Consider the following 15,008-nt stretch of genomic DNA (forward strand, 5'->3'; position numbering starts at 1 on the left):
CATCAGCAAACTTGAAAATCCAATAAGGGGACGTGGTTGCAAGGTGACCAAGATTGGAACTGAATATTCATCATTTCAGAAAGATAGGCAGAAAGGAAAAGGAGGTAGGGAGGTGCTGATAATAAGGGAAAGATCAGTACATTATTGAGAGGATCTTGGACTGAAGGATCAAGATGTATAGAACCAATTTGGATGAAGTTACGAAACAGCAAGGGGCAGCAAACATTGATTGGAATTGCTTCTAAGTGACCAGCGGTGATAATGTTAGGCACAGTACAGATCAGAAAACTAGAGCTGCAGGCAATATTAGTAATGCAGTAACAATCAGCAACTTCAATTTACATATAGACTAGGTAAATCTAATTAGCACAAATGCTGTTGAGAATAATTTCTTGGAGCGTGTACAAGATGGGTTTCCAGAGTAACATGTTGAAGGACCAACTAGGGCAGCATGGTGGCATAGTGATTAGCATTGCTGCCTCAGTGCCAGGGACCCAGGTTCAATTCCTGGCTTGGGTCACTGTTTGTGTGGAGTCTGCATGTTCTCCTCATGTCTGTTTGTTTCCTCTATATGCTCCATTTCCTTCCACAATCAAAGACGTGCTGGTTAGGTGCATTAGCCATGCTAAATTCTCCCTCAATGTACCTGAACAAACGCTGGAATATGGCAACTTGGGGATTTTCACAGGCTTACATTAACACTGCAGTGAAGTTCTATGCGCAGCACTAATAGACTTTAAAATTTTAAGTTCGGTATTATGTAACGAGAAAGGACTAATTAAGAAACCTTGCTGTAAGGGAGCTGTTAGGAAACAGTAATTATAATGTGATAATATTTCACATTAAGTTTGAAAGTGATATAATTATGAAACTAGGGTTTTAAATGTGAACAAAGAAAAGTATGTAGATATGGCGGGGGGGGGCGCGGTGGAGCGTGGATAACGTTGGCTTTGTTGGATTGGAAAAATGCATTAAAAATTTGATGGTAAAAAGTCAATGGCTAGAAGCATTACACACTCTTAAACAAATATATATTCCTCAAAGACAAAAAACCCAACAGGAAAGATAAGCAACCATGGCTACCAAAAATTAAAAGTTTTCAACAGTTGTCAAAAAAAGTGAAAAACCCATGGATTGGGAACATTTCAGAATCCAGCAAAGGAGGACCAAGAAACTGACAAAGAGAGAATATGAATGCAAGCTACTGAGAAACAAAGGACTGTAAAAGCTTCCTTCAGTATATGAAAAAGAAAGATCAAAGACAAATGTGGTTCCACTTAAGGCGGACACAGAAGAATTCATCATGGAAAACAAGGAAACATAGCAAAACTACGCAAGTGTCTGTCTTCATGGCGGGAGATACAGAAAGTCTCCTAGAGATACCAGAGAACCAAGGGGCCTTGTGAAAATAAAGAACTGAAAGAAATTAATAGAGAGATAGTACTCAAAAAAAAAAAATTGGATTGAAGGACCAGTTCAGCTATGTGTTGAAGGAGGTTGCCATAGAGATAATGGATGCATGGTGATGATCTTCAAAATTCTATAGATTTTGGGAAGGTTCCAACAGACCGGAAAGTGTCAAATGTAGCCCCATGATTTGAGGGAAGGAGGAAAGAAATGGGGAATTTCAGGTTAGGTGAATTAATCATGGTAAATGCAAGGAGTTACGGGGATAGAGCACAGGGTTGGGCCTGGTAAAATGCTCTTTGAGAGTCAGCGCAGATTAAATCTCCTGAATGGCCTCCTTCTGCACAGTAGGGATTTTGTGGTAAAGACCAGTCATTTGACATCAGTATTAGGGAAAATGATAGATTCTATTATAATGGATGTGTAAACTAGACATTTAGAAAATACTGATATGGTCAGGGAGAGTGATCATGGATTAACGAGAAAGGAAATCATATTTGACAAACCTATTGGGATTCTTTTAAGGATGTTGCCTGTAGCATAGATAAAGGAGAAACAGTGGATCTGCTGCCTGGATTTTCAGAAGGCTTTTGATAAAGTCCCCCACAGGAGGTTAACAAACAAAATTAGAGTACATGGAATTGGGGGCAATATACCGATATGGATTGCAAATTGATTAACAGACAAAAGTAGGAATGTAGGAGTAAACAAGTCAATCTCAGGATATCAGCCTGTGACGAGTGAGGCACCGCAAGGATGAGTGCTAGGGCTACATCTATTCCCAATCTATACAAATTATTTGCACGTAGAACCAAATGTAATATTTCCAAATTTGCTGATACAAAGCTAGGAGAGAAGGTAAGTAGAGAAAGAAGCAAACAGGCTTCAAGGGGATTATGATGGGCTAAGTGAAGGGGCAAGAATGTGGCAATGGAATATTACATGAAGTGTGAAATTGTCCTCATAGAAAAAGAGAAAGGCAGAATATTTCTTAAATGGTGGCAGGTTGGGAAGTGTTGATGTTCAAAGGGACCTGGGCGTCCTTGTTCATGAGTCACTAACAGCTAGCATGCAGGTGCAGTAAGCAAATAGGATGGTGAATGCTATGTTGGCCCTCATCACAGGAGTAAAAATGTCTTGCTACAATTCTACACAGCCTTGGAGTAGTGTATAGTTTTGGTCTCCTTATCCAAGGAAGGGCATACTTGCCACAGAAGGAGCGCAAGAGTTTTATCAGACTAATTGTGGGTGGCTGATTGTCTTATGAGAAGAGGCTGAGGAAACTGAGCTTGCATTCATTAGAATGGGAGGTGCTTTCATTGCAACTTACAAAGTGCTTACAGGATAGGCATGGATAGGATGTTTTCCCTGGCTGATAGAGTCAAGAATCAGGGGACACAATCTCAGTCTAAGGGCTGGGTTTTTTAAGGCTAAGATGAGGACGAATTTCTTCATTCCTGGTGGTGAATCTTTGGAATTCTCTACCCAGAGACTGTTGGCAGGATATCTGGCACTGACTTGCATTATTTGCAGACAATGATCACACACCAATTGGACATTTGAGGGAGTGGATGCACATTGAGTTTCACTACATCAGAATTGCCATGCAACATCCACAAAGTGACATGCATGCAGTGATTGGCAACGTGCCTCATGAGGAAACCTACAATCATACCAAGGCAGCTTGCTTACTTTTGGCATGAAATAATAAAGTGTAGTTAGCTGTCATTGAATAGGAAGCCACAATGACTTCCCTGATGAAACAGTTATTGGGAAAATGCAAGATACTGTGAATACCTTTAACAAGGAAGGAGTCAGATGAACAAAGGTTTATCACCACAGTCATTGCCATAGCTATTGACAATGTGGTTCTTTCTCTGCTTTAAGTTTGCAGGTGACACCCTCACTGAAGCACATTTGACTCTCAAACTATTCCTTGCTGAGCAAAACTGCCCATTGAACATCCTAGATTGATATGGCCCCTGTCAAATGGCATTCCTCCTCCAGCTCTTCTCTCTTTCTTCCAGTAGACTGCCTGCTCTATTCTTATATCCAAAGGGCAACGACTGGGAACAGGTTGTTTATATAGAAGCCTTGGCGCAAGCTAAAAGACCTTCAGCACTTGACACAACACCTCCTGCTGACTTCAACAACTTTAAAAGGAAACATCAAATATTGGTAAAATCAAAGCTGCAGCCAGAATAAATCTAATAACTAAATTAATGGGTCTTTTAAATAGCACTGGTGAGGGGTTCCTTTCTGCTGCTGAGCCTGAACCCAGGTTGAGAGGGTGCTAGCTGAAGAAATTATTTTTTCTTGAGCTCCAAAATAGCAGCAGTGGTATCAAATCAACCTTTCACACCAATTGATGTTTTGATCTAGCTGCTCTGCATACTTTCAGTCAAAGTTCACCAAGCATGCACTGCCTCTGATCAGTATGTTTTGTATGAAAAGGGGTGTATCTTTTCTTATTTTTAGGAGTGCATTTTTCATTATTCATTCATGGGATGCAAACATTGCTGGCTGGGCCAGCATTTATTGCCCATCCCTGAGAGCAGCTGCAAGTCAACCACATTATTGTGGATCTGGAATCACATGTAGGTCAAACCAGGTAAGGATGGCAGATTTCCTTCCCTAAAAGGATATTAGTAAATCAAATGGGGTTTACAACAATCGACAATGGTTTCACAGGTCATTAGATTTTTAATTTCAGGTTTTTATTGAATCCAAATTTCACCATCTGCAGCAGTGGGATTTGAATCCAAGTCCCCATAACATGGGTTAAAGCAAAATTCTGCGAATGTTGGAATCTGAAAACAAAAACAAAAATTGCTGGAAAATCTCAGGTCTGACAGCATCTGTGGAGAGAGAACAGAGCTAGTGTTTCAAACCTGGGTATCTCTTCATCAGAGCGAAAGAAGCTGTCAGACCTGCTGAAATTTTCCAGCATTTTGTTTGTTTGCCCTAAAACATTGCCCTGGGTCTCTGGATTGAGTGACAATTCCATGATGCCACTTCAGTGTACATACCAATTAATTAATTCAGCAGCAGAATTTGGTGAGTTTAAATAAGGTTATTTACACGTTCACATTTACCCCAAATTAAGAGTTCTGTACAAATTTAAGAACATAAGAAATAGGAGCAGGAGTAGGCCATCTAGCCCTTCGAGCCTGCCCCGCCATTCAGTAAGATCATGGCTGATCTGAAGTGGATCAGTTCCACTTTCCCGCTTTCTCCCCATAACCCTTAATTCCCTTGCCTACCAAAAACCTATTTACCCATGTCTTAAATATATTTAGCGAGGTAGCCTCCACCACTTCAACAGGCGGAGAATTCCAGAGATTCACCACCCTTTGAGTGAAGAAGTTCCTTCTCAACTCCGTTCTAAACTGCTCCCCCCTTATCTTGAGGCTGTGCCCGCTAGTCCTGCTATTCTTTCTGAGCAGGAAGAATCTCTCTACCTCTACCCTATCCATCCCCTTCATTATCTTATACATCTTTATAAGATCCCCCCTCATCCTTCTAAACTCCAACGAGTACAGACCCAGTCTATTCATAGTCCAACCCCCTCATCTCCGGTATCAGCCTAGTGAACCTCCTCTGCACTCCCTCCAAGGCCAAAATATCCTCGCGCAAGTGCGGCAACCAAAACTGCACAGTACTCCAGCTGCGGCCTCACCAGTGCCCTGTACAGTTGCAGCAAGACCCCCCTGCTTTTATATTCTATCCCCCTCGCTATAAAGGCCAACATTCCATTCGCCTTCTTGATCACCTGCTGCACCTGCAGACTGGGTTTTTGCGACTCATGCACAAGGACCCCCAGGTCCCTCTGCACCGTAGCATGCTACAGCTTTTCGCCCTTTAAATAGTAATCCCTCCTATTATTCCTGCCAAAGTGGATAACCTCACACTTGCTAACATTGTACTCCATCTGCCAGGTCCTCGCCCACTCGCTCAGCCTATCTAGATCCCTCTGCAGACTTTCCACACCCTCCGCACAATTTGCTTTTCCACTTACCTTCGTGTCATCAGCAAATTTCGAAACCCTACACTCAGCCCCCTCCTCCAGATCATCTGTAAAAATGGTAAATAGCTGAGGCCCCAGCATTGATCCCTGCGGCACTCCACTAGTCACCAACCGCCAATCAGAATAGCACCATTGATACCAATTCTCTGCCTCCTATTAGGCAACCAATCCTCTATCCACACTAACACCTTACCCCCAACTCCATGCCCCCTAACCTTCTGAAGCAACCTTATCAAACGCCTTTTGAAAATCGAGAAACACCACATCCACCGGTTCCCCTCTGTCTACCGCACTAGTCACATCCTAATAGAATTCCAATAAATTTGTCAGACACGACTTCCCCTTAACGAATCCGTGCTGCGCCTGCTCTATCAAACAATTCTTCTCAAGGTGCCTCGCTATTTCTTCTTTGATGACGGATTCAAGCATTTTTCCCACAACAGACGTTAAACTAACCGGCCTATAATTCCCTGCCTTTTGCCTGCTACCTTTTTTAAACAGCGGCGTAACATTAGCCATTTTCCAATCTTCCAGCACTTTCCCGGAATCCAGCGAAGCGTGGTAAATAATCACTAAGGCATCTACTATCACCTCTGCCATTTCCTTCAGAACCCTGGGATGCATTCCATCCGGTCCTGGGGACTTGTCCGCCTTCAGTCCTGCTAGTTGATCAAGCACTATCTCTCTACTGACAGTAATCGCATTCAGGCCCTCAACTCCTACCATCCTTCTATCTTTAATACCCGGCAAACTATTCGCGTCCTCCTCCGTGAAGACCGAGGCAAAAAACTTAAAGGCCTCCGCCATTTCCTCATCTCCCACCACTAAATCCCCCCTCTCATCCTCTAAGGGTCCAACATTCACTCTAGCCAGCCTCCTCCTCTTTATATGTTTATAAAAACTCTTACTGTCCTTTTTTATATTTAGTGCTAGTTTAGCTTCATAGTCTATCCTTCCTTTCTTTATCAACTTCTTAGTCAATCTTTGTTGATTTTTAAACCTTTCCCAATCTTCTAATTGCCCACTACTTTTAGCCACTCTAAACACATCAGCTTTTAATTTAATACTGTCCTTTATTTCCTTCGAAAACCACGGCTGATTATCCCTTCTCCTACATTCCTTCTTTACCATCGGAATATATTTCTGCTGAGCACCGAAAAAGATCTCCTTAAAGATCCTCCACTGTTCCTCAGCAGTCCTACCGATCAATCTGCGCTCCCAATCTACATTCGCCAATTCCTCTCTCATCCTATTGTACTCCCCTCTGTTCAAACAGAGGACACAGGTCTGGGACCCTACTTTCTCATCCTCCATCTGCATCAAAAACTCAACCATACAATGATCGCTCGTCCCAAGAGGATCCCTCACAACAAGATCCCGAATTCTTCCTGCCTCATTACACAACACCAGATCCAAGACAGCTTGCTCCCTCGTCGGTTCCGTCACACACTGTTCAAAGAAACTATCCCGGCAGCATTCCAGAAACTCTTCCTCAAGCCCACCGCGTCCAACTTGGGTCAACCAATCAATATGCAGACTGAAATCCCCCATAATTATCGCCATTCCATTTCTGCACGTATCATTTATTTGCTTGTTTATAGCCCACCCCATCTCCAAGTTATTATTTGGGGGCCTATAGACCACACCCACCAGCGTTTTCCTCCCCTTACTGTTCCTTATCTCCACCCACAACGATTCTACGTTCTGCTCTGGTTCCTATATCTTCCCTTACTACCACCCTGATATTATCCTTAATCAGCAGAGCTACCCCACCCCCTTTTTCCTCCCGTCTATCCTTCCTAAACACTTGATATCCCTGGGCATTCAGCTCCCAGTCCCTTTCACCCTGCAACCACGTTTCCGTAATGGCCACCAGATCATATCCATTTGTGCTGATCTGCGCCACCAGCTCATTCACTTTGTTCCGAATGCTTCGTGCATTCAGGTAAAGTGTCTTCATCCCAGCCTTTATCTGGACCCTATTTGAAGGAATGCTACCAACCTTTCTCATGCCCCCTACTCCCTTTTTTATTGGGACATCAACATTTTCCTGTGCCCATACACTCTCTTTTACTTTAGACATTGTAATTTCTCCCACCCCTGCACCCTCCCCCCCGCTAATTAGTTTAAAGCCCTATCTACAGTCCTAGTTATACGATTCACCAGGAGTCTGGTCCCAGCACGGTTCAGACCAAGACCATCCCATCTGAACAGGTCCCACCTGCCCCAATACTGGTGCCTATGCCCCAGAAATTCAAACCCATTCCTCCCACACCAATCCCTGAGCCACCCATTCATCTCCTTAATCCTATCTACCCTATGCCCATCTGTACGTGGTTCAGGTAGTAAACCAGAGATAACCACCTTGTCGGTTCTGCTTTTTAATTTGATTCCCAGCTTTTCATACTCCCTCTGCAGATCCTTAGTTCCCATTTTGCCTATGCCGTTGGCACCCACATATACCACAACGACCGGATTCTCACCCTCCCACTCCAGGTTCCTCTGCAGCCCAGATAAGACATCCTGGACCCGAGCACCAGGCAGACAACACACCCTTCTGTATTCTTTATCATTGTGACAAAAGACAGTGTCTATACCCCTAACTACACTATCCCCAACTACCACTACATTCCTCTTTACTTCTTCCTCCTTGTCCTGTGTCTGCACCACTGTACCATGGGCAGTTTGCTCATCAACCTTACAGCCCTCATTCTTGTCCACACTGGGAGCAAGAACCTCAAACCTGTTGTGCAGATTGAGAGGCTGAGGCCTTTTGGGTCCCCCCCTCCTTCCTCCCCACTCCCCCCTCCTTCCTCTCACCCTTCCTCCCCACTCCCCCCTCCTTCCTCCCCTCAGCAGCACCCTCTTGTTCCTGACCCTTAGAGTTAGCCAGTCTAGGGGGTGTTGATGTCTCTTGCACCCCATTATCTAGGGTACACTCCCTCTCCCTGATGAGCCTCAGTGTCTGAAGCTCAGAGGCCAGTTCATCTACTTTGAGCTGGAGCTCTTCCAGCAACCAGCACTTACTGCAGACATGGTCACTGGGAAGGACCTTGGGGTCCACCGGCTCCCACATCATAACAGAAACAGCACATCACATACCCTTCCATCACATTCTCTTAGTAATTACTGAACATAGTTAAGAAGTCAAACTTACCTTGCCCTTTTCTCTCAAGCCCTTTGATCTTAAGCCCTTACAGCTCACTTTGCTTCCCTCACTCCACTGCCCGCAGTCTACAGCAACCCTCCTTTTAAACTTTGTGCGGTAAAAAAAATCCCTTCCCACAAAGCCCCGCGGCCCACTTCCTGTCTAGTTTTTAGAGCAGAAAAACCGTTACAAAGCCCGCGAAAATCTTTACAAAGGTAATCGCTTACCTTTACTCCGTGCGACCTTCACTCCGCCCGCTCCAGCGAATCTCTGTATCCACAAAGATTGGATATAGATGAAGGTTATGCACCTTTATTACAATTTATGATCTTTGGTCTCCCTCATAGCAGGCCTGTGGTCTTTGGAATTAATTTGATGATTTAAAGTGAGTGTCTTGTAAAGCCAAGGCTCACAGCAGGTTGTAAGGTTTCTTGTAGTTGAATAGCTAGGAAGTTGGTTCTCAGGCAAACATTAAACTGGACTAGGTTACATATTCTAGTTGCCTAATGTCTTGCAGCTTGTTTGAGTCCGATTCACAGGCTGGCTAAACTGATGCTTCTGACGTTTTTGGTGGAACTGCCTCCACACAGCTCCTGACTGCTTTTCAAACTGACACAGGAAACATGATTGTCTCCATAGAGTTTTTCACAAGTTCAAGGCTTTTCCAAATAAGACAAGATTCTACATCCTGTGTTGTTGGTCAACATCTGATGATTTGCTTTAGAGTGACCCTTTCACATCCGGAAATACTTTGATTGGTTTTAGAAAAGGATACTGACTCATGCAGTGTGGGTCTTTGGTTCCCTCAAGACAGGGGACTCATTCTAATCCACAAAAGAAGTCAGATGACCTTGGGTGGCCATCTTTTCCAACCTCTTTCTTCAGTTTTTTTTAAATATTAGAATATGTCATGCACGGTACCAGGCATGACACAATCGCCAACAGTATCCCAACCTATTTGCAGCTGAATCTTCTGGGTACAGACCAGCTTTAGCAATCACCTATGTACTCCCCGGAATTCTACTAATCCAGCCCAGTGGATGAACATGGTCACAATCAGTGCAAAGGACAGACAAGGTTCAAATAAGATATCCCACAAGCTTATATAAAAAGGTGGTTTAGCAATCAGCTTTTCCTTGTAAACCATGGGTGGGATTTTCCAGCCACGCATGCCCCAAGACTGAAAATTTCCACTCGAACTGACTTTTAAACATTCTGACTGAATCTTCTGCCCTGCCCTCTATGATTCCCGCAGTGGGTGGGATGGGAAAATTCTGCACGTTCAATTATAAAAAGAAAAATGAAGTGTTAGTGCTGGGCAATGCGGAAATTTTGCAGTTTATGCACCTCTGTCAGCAGCAAACATTCCTACACAGGTGCACCACAAGCGGGTGGAGAGAAAAGCAGCTCGAGACCTCAGCTTCCCATAACTAGCCATGTGGTGCAATCAAAGAATAAAAGACGCCCCTCAGTGCAGAAGGAGGCCATTCAACCCATCGAGCCTGCACTGGCAACAATCCCATCCAGACCTATCCCCATAACCCCACATATTTGCTCTGCTAATCCCCCTAGGGGGCAAATTAGCACGGCCAATCCACCTAACCCACACATCTTTGGACTATGGGAGGAAACCCACGCAGACACGGAGAAAATTTGCAAATTCCACATAGTGACCCTTGGCCGGAATTGAATCTAGGTCCCTGGCACTGAGCAGCAGCAGTGCTAACTACTGTGCCACCTCTAATCTGTGCATGTAGTTAACATTGGCTTAATTCCATGTCAAACCTTTCCAAGTACGAAAAGGAAGGTACAGGTTTTCATCTAGTCTACATATTTTCCTGAGCTGAATTTAAACAGGTCCAGGAATTTAAAGGTGAGTGTTCCAACTATCTCCATTTTCCTGGTACTTTTAAAATAAACACATTCTGTAGAATGCTGTGTCCTATTACTAAAAAAAAAGGCTGTTTGAAATGGCAATGTATTGAATTAACCTCCATGTAACAGGTCTGACTTGATTCAATGTCAACAGAAATTACACAAGTACAAATATTAAAGCTATGACAGGTCCAATACTGAATAGACAATATAATGTTAGAACACTTTAGGAATTTAAGTATAACGAGCTGGGAGTGTCACTTATTCCTTAGTTTGATTGTTTGAATACTGTTGTTGGTAGTTACCTGGCTTCACATTTTTCTTTATCAGACAGCAGTATTCAGGAGATGGATCAACACTAACCTGCCCATCCTTCATTAACCCTTCTAATCAGTCACAATTAAGCACCTGCATAATTTAACTGACTTAAAGTAAATTTGGATTTGGCGAATTTAATACTGCATTTTTAACTGTGTTTTTTCAACTTAACATGTAGTTTCTGCATGCATCCCACCCCTCAGCCCCCCCACCCCAAACCGCACAGACAGCAGACTGAGACAGGCATGCACTACCCAGTCTTTGCAAAACCCCAGCACTAGCACTTGGGAAGAACTCTCTATGTGGATGCATGAGTATCTGCTAGAGTACTGAGAGAGCAACAACTAACGTTAATCCATAGGCTGCCATTGCATAATAATAGCACCTACTTGTGCTCCACTGTAAAGTTCAGTCATTAACTGGCAACCATAGTCTGGAACACAACATGATTTTTTTAATGTTCAAGACTGAAAGCAAGACTTAGAGGCATTCAGCTTGAATTGTATGCATTTTGAGTGATCGCATTTGGCAATCAAAGCACATTTTACTCGATATTCTAATGCAAATTATGCTCCAACAGTAACATAGCTTTGCATTTGTTTTTACAACGGCCAGCACAGCCACTTGGCAAGAGCTCGATTTTACATTCATAGGGTTGGACATGTTTATTCTTGAGCAGTTCCTTTACTACATACAAGGAATGCATAACAGATTCCAACATTGCCTGGATTACTAATAAAGTCCAAAGCAGTTTACAGTGATGAGCATCTCTTCAGAGTTTTAGACAATACAAATTATAAATATTTCAGTGCTAAAAAGGCAAGACTTTGTTCTGGTGGTGTAATGAAATGGTTACCAAATTGTGCACTTGGATATTCTGCTGTGTGAAACCACCAACACAGTAACTCCCATTTAATCGCATAGTGATTAGATCTAAAGTTCTGATCTTTCTCCAGTGTTCAGCAGCCAGGGTAGCAGGCTTAAGTTGTTTATGTACATGAAATAGCTGTTAAAACACAGATTGGCTCATCACATGAAATTTTAACCTAGTTCTATGTTCCACCAAAAATGTGCTCTCAGAATTCAGCAATCAAACTGCATTAATAAGCAATACAAGATAGCAGGCAACTACTCGGACATAAATTCAAAGAAAATCCAACAAAAGTCTATGTGCTGCATCATTCAATAACTTACTATGATTTCTTTATATTGTTTTGCAATAGTAGTCCAAATATCAACCTGTTTAACATAAACTTATATCTATATTTGTTCTCTAAGGATAGCCAATTTTATCTCCCAAGGCAGCTTAGATGTTTGGGGGAGGCAGCCAGTTCTCAGGTTATAACTGCTTTTATTTAGGTAAATGACACATTTGTCTTATTGCAACCTTGACAACCAACTGCATTGTTATCAACGCTAAAGGAAGCCAAGGGAGCGAGTCCAATTTAATGCAGAAATTGAGTATGTACGTTAACCTTGAGATTGTGCTATACATTTCAAAAACAAATGGTCTTAAAAAAACCAGTATCACTTGAGGTGTATCTATGGCTCAATACGTGCCCCTGAAGTTGCCTTTACCTTTAAAAATACATGATCTATACCAATATTAATGGTAAACAAAACAGAAATTAATCAACTATGACAACTCTCAGGAAAATCAGTACAGGAGATGAAAAACTGCAAGTGCTAAAATCCAAAACAAAAATAGAAATTGCTGCAAGTGCACAGCATCTGAGGGAATACAATCTGTTAGGAATTCTAGTTGGAACTATCCGTCAGAATTGCTGAAAGCTCTCACCCAAAATATTAGCATAGTCATCACTAACTGTTTACTAACCAGCTGTGTGTTTACAATATTTACTGCTTTTATTTTACACCAGAAAGCATGTCTCTAGCATGAAAATGTCAGTGTGATGAAAAACACCTAACAGTATACAGACAAAACACAATTACACAGGGAGAAATGCAATCAATTTAGTAGAAGATTTTATACAATTGCAAATCTTCCAAAGTAGCTTACCGGAGACTGATTGATAGCAGTGTGATTGCCGTGGAGTGGAGACTGGCGGTCCTTCTCCTTATTGTGCCGACTGCTTTGCTTACTGCGCTGGAGTTGCTGCCTCAGTTTGGCAATTTGCTATAATAAGTGGATACAAAAAAATGCAAAATAAGAATTTACAAGCTGATAAAGTAATCAACATTATGTAGATTGGTAATAATTTAACCAGAAATCACCTCCATGACACCTTGATAGAATGGTATCATGGCTGAAGCCAACATTCACCAGAAACCACCCCACCTCCTTCCCCAATCATATGAATCAACAGTTATACAGTCATCATGGGTCCCTCTCCTCGCACATATTCTGTTACATCATTTGCAATAAATGCAACTCCAATTGCATTCAAAAAGTTGGACAGCTTTTTTCATCTTTCTCTTCCAATCTAACTGGCTACCATTTTGAAAATTCCAATTGCATCATCAAAAGTTTGACATGTTTATAAATATGACAAAACATATTGCAACAATATACATCACTTAATTTGAATTGGCATCTCCATGATGATAAAGAAAGCATCTATTTTGTTCTGCACAAATGCTGCCAGATCTGCTGAGTTTTTCCAGCACTTTTTTTTTAAAACAAGGAAAGCATGGTTTTTCTCTCTCTCATTCGCAAATGAAAATTATTTTTCTAAATTCTTTCTGCACCATCTTCACTCATTGAAGGCTAATCTTCAATTTCAGACTTACTCATCCTGTACAATGGGATCGGAATTATTGATGCTCGCACCATAGAAGGGCATTTGACCCATTCTATCACATTTACTGCTTCCCAGCACACTACAGCAAATCCGATTCAAATGATTTGTTCTCTTTCCATTGCCAAGTTATGGAATTACAGTTAAAAATAACTGCATGCACTGGAAATCTTAAATAGGAACAGAAAATGATGGAAGAGTTTGCTTTTCCATAGAAGCAGGACAGGGCTGGGCAGACAAGATGCAAGGAGGATGCTTTCCCCAGATGGGGAATCCAGAACTAGGAGGATGCAGGCTCAGGATACAGGGTAGATCTTTTAGGATTGAGACGAGGAAAAATGCCTTCACTCAACAGGATAGTGAATCTTTGGAATTCTCTACCACAGAGGCCATGCCACTGAATGTATTCAAGAAAAGGATAGTTTTTTTAGATTTTAATGACATTAATGGGATGTGGGGAGAAAGTGGGGACATAAGCATTTAGATAGAGGATCAGCCGTGATTATATTGAATGGTAGAGCAGACTCGAAGGGCCGAATGGCCTACTCCTCTTCCTAGTTTCTATGCTACACAGTATGAGGCCTTTCAGCCCATTGTGTCTGCATTGGTACCATCAATCATTCCTCTTGCAGAAAAGCACTTGTCTTCTGCTTGGTTGCTACACATGCACACAACTAAAAATCACAATTTAGGGCACGAAAACAAGTCCAAAGCCCAGACTTTGCCGTGCAGCATTGACAAACACAGTGAAATAAATTCACATTAGCCCATCTGCAAACATCTGACTGGGTACAAAGAAAGTAACTCAAAACAATCAATCATTTAGATTAATATTCAATATGCCAGATACAATTATTGTGCCAAGTCAGTGAGTATATCAGCCTTTAACAGTATTTAATGCAATAAAAGTACCACATTGGATGCACAATAGAAACAGGAGAGATGACATATAGCAGACAGCAATAGCTTAATATAATACAACTAATTTAATCAGCAGGATTCAAAACAGTGCTCATTTCCCAAGGGCCACCCTGAGTAGCTCCAATTTAATTGAAATCTAATATGTTATTTTTGAGCAGATGCCATGTTAGAACAACCACTGATGCACATAAAGAAATTAAAAATACATTTCTTGGGGGCGGAAGAGTAGAGGCAGAACAGTTGGATAAATTCAAACAGAGTCAACTGTCACTTGCTGAACCTAGATTACTGCAGCATTTGTCACGATATGAGAGATCCAAGTTGCTGGCTTGTAACAGTACAATTAATATCTCAAGCTGTCTTTTGTCTGTATTAATAAGCAGCTCACCAGATCAAATTCATGTGACAACTGTCTCTGTAGGCGCCCCAAGCTATACTTTTGAAATACTGTCCTGCAAAATATTAAGGGCCACAGTTTACATGAGTTCTGTTCTCACCCTCCAAATTCTGGTTTTAAACTGCTCCAGAAAAGAAGAAAGGCAGTGTTCCATTA

At 42.1% G+C, this 15,008-nt stretch overlaps 1 protein-coding gene across 1 annotated transcript in view; it reads right to left on the reverse strand.

The window, feature by feature from the left end:
* The window catches only part of glcci1a (glucocorticoid induced 1a), a 201,980-nt gene that overhangs the window by 69,179 nt on the left and 117,793 nt on the right, over window positions 1-15,008 (reverse strand). Inside the window, exon 4 of the mRNA XM_080207613.1 lies at window positions 12,796-12,912. Coding sequence (XP_080063739.1) covers window positions 12,796-12,912 — 117 coding nt within the window. The remainder of the gene's footprint in view (window positions 1-12,795; window positions 12,913-15,008) is intronic.

This window comes from Carcharhinus amblyrhynchos, chromosome 2, assembly GCF_965287045.1.
Source record: "Carcharhinus amblyrhynchos chromosome 2, sCarAmb.v2.hapA, whole genome shotgun sequence".
Classification (NCBI taxonomy): domain Eukaryota; kingdom Metazoa; phylum Chordata; class Chondrichthyes; order Carcharhiniformes; family Carcharhinidae; genus Carcharhinus; species Carcharhinus amblyrhynchos.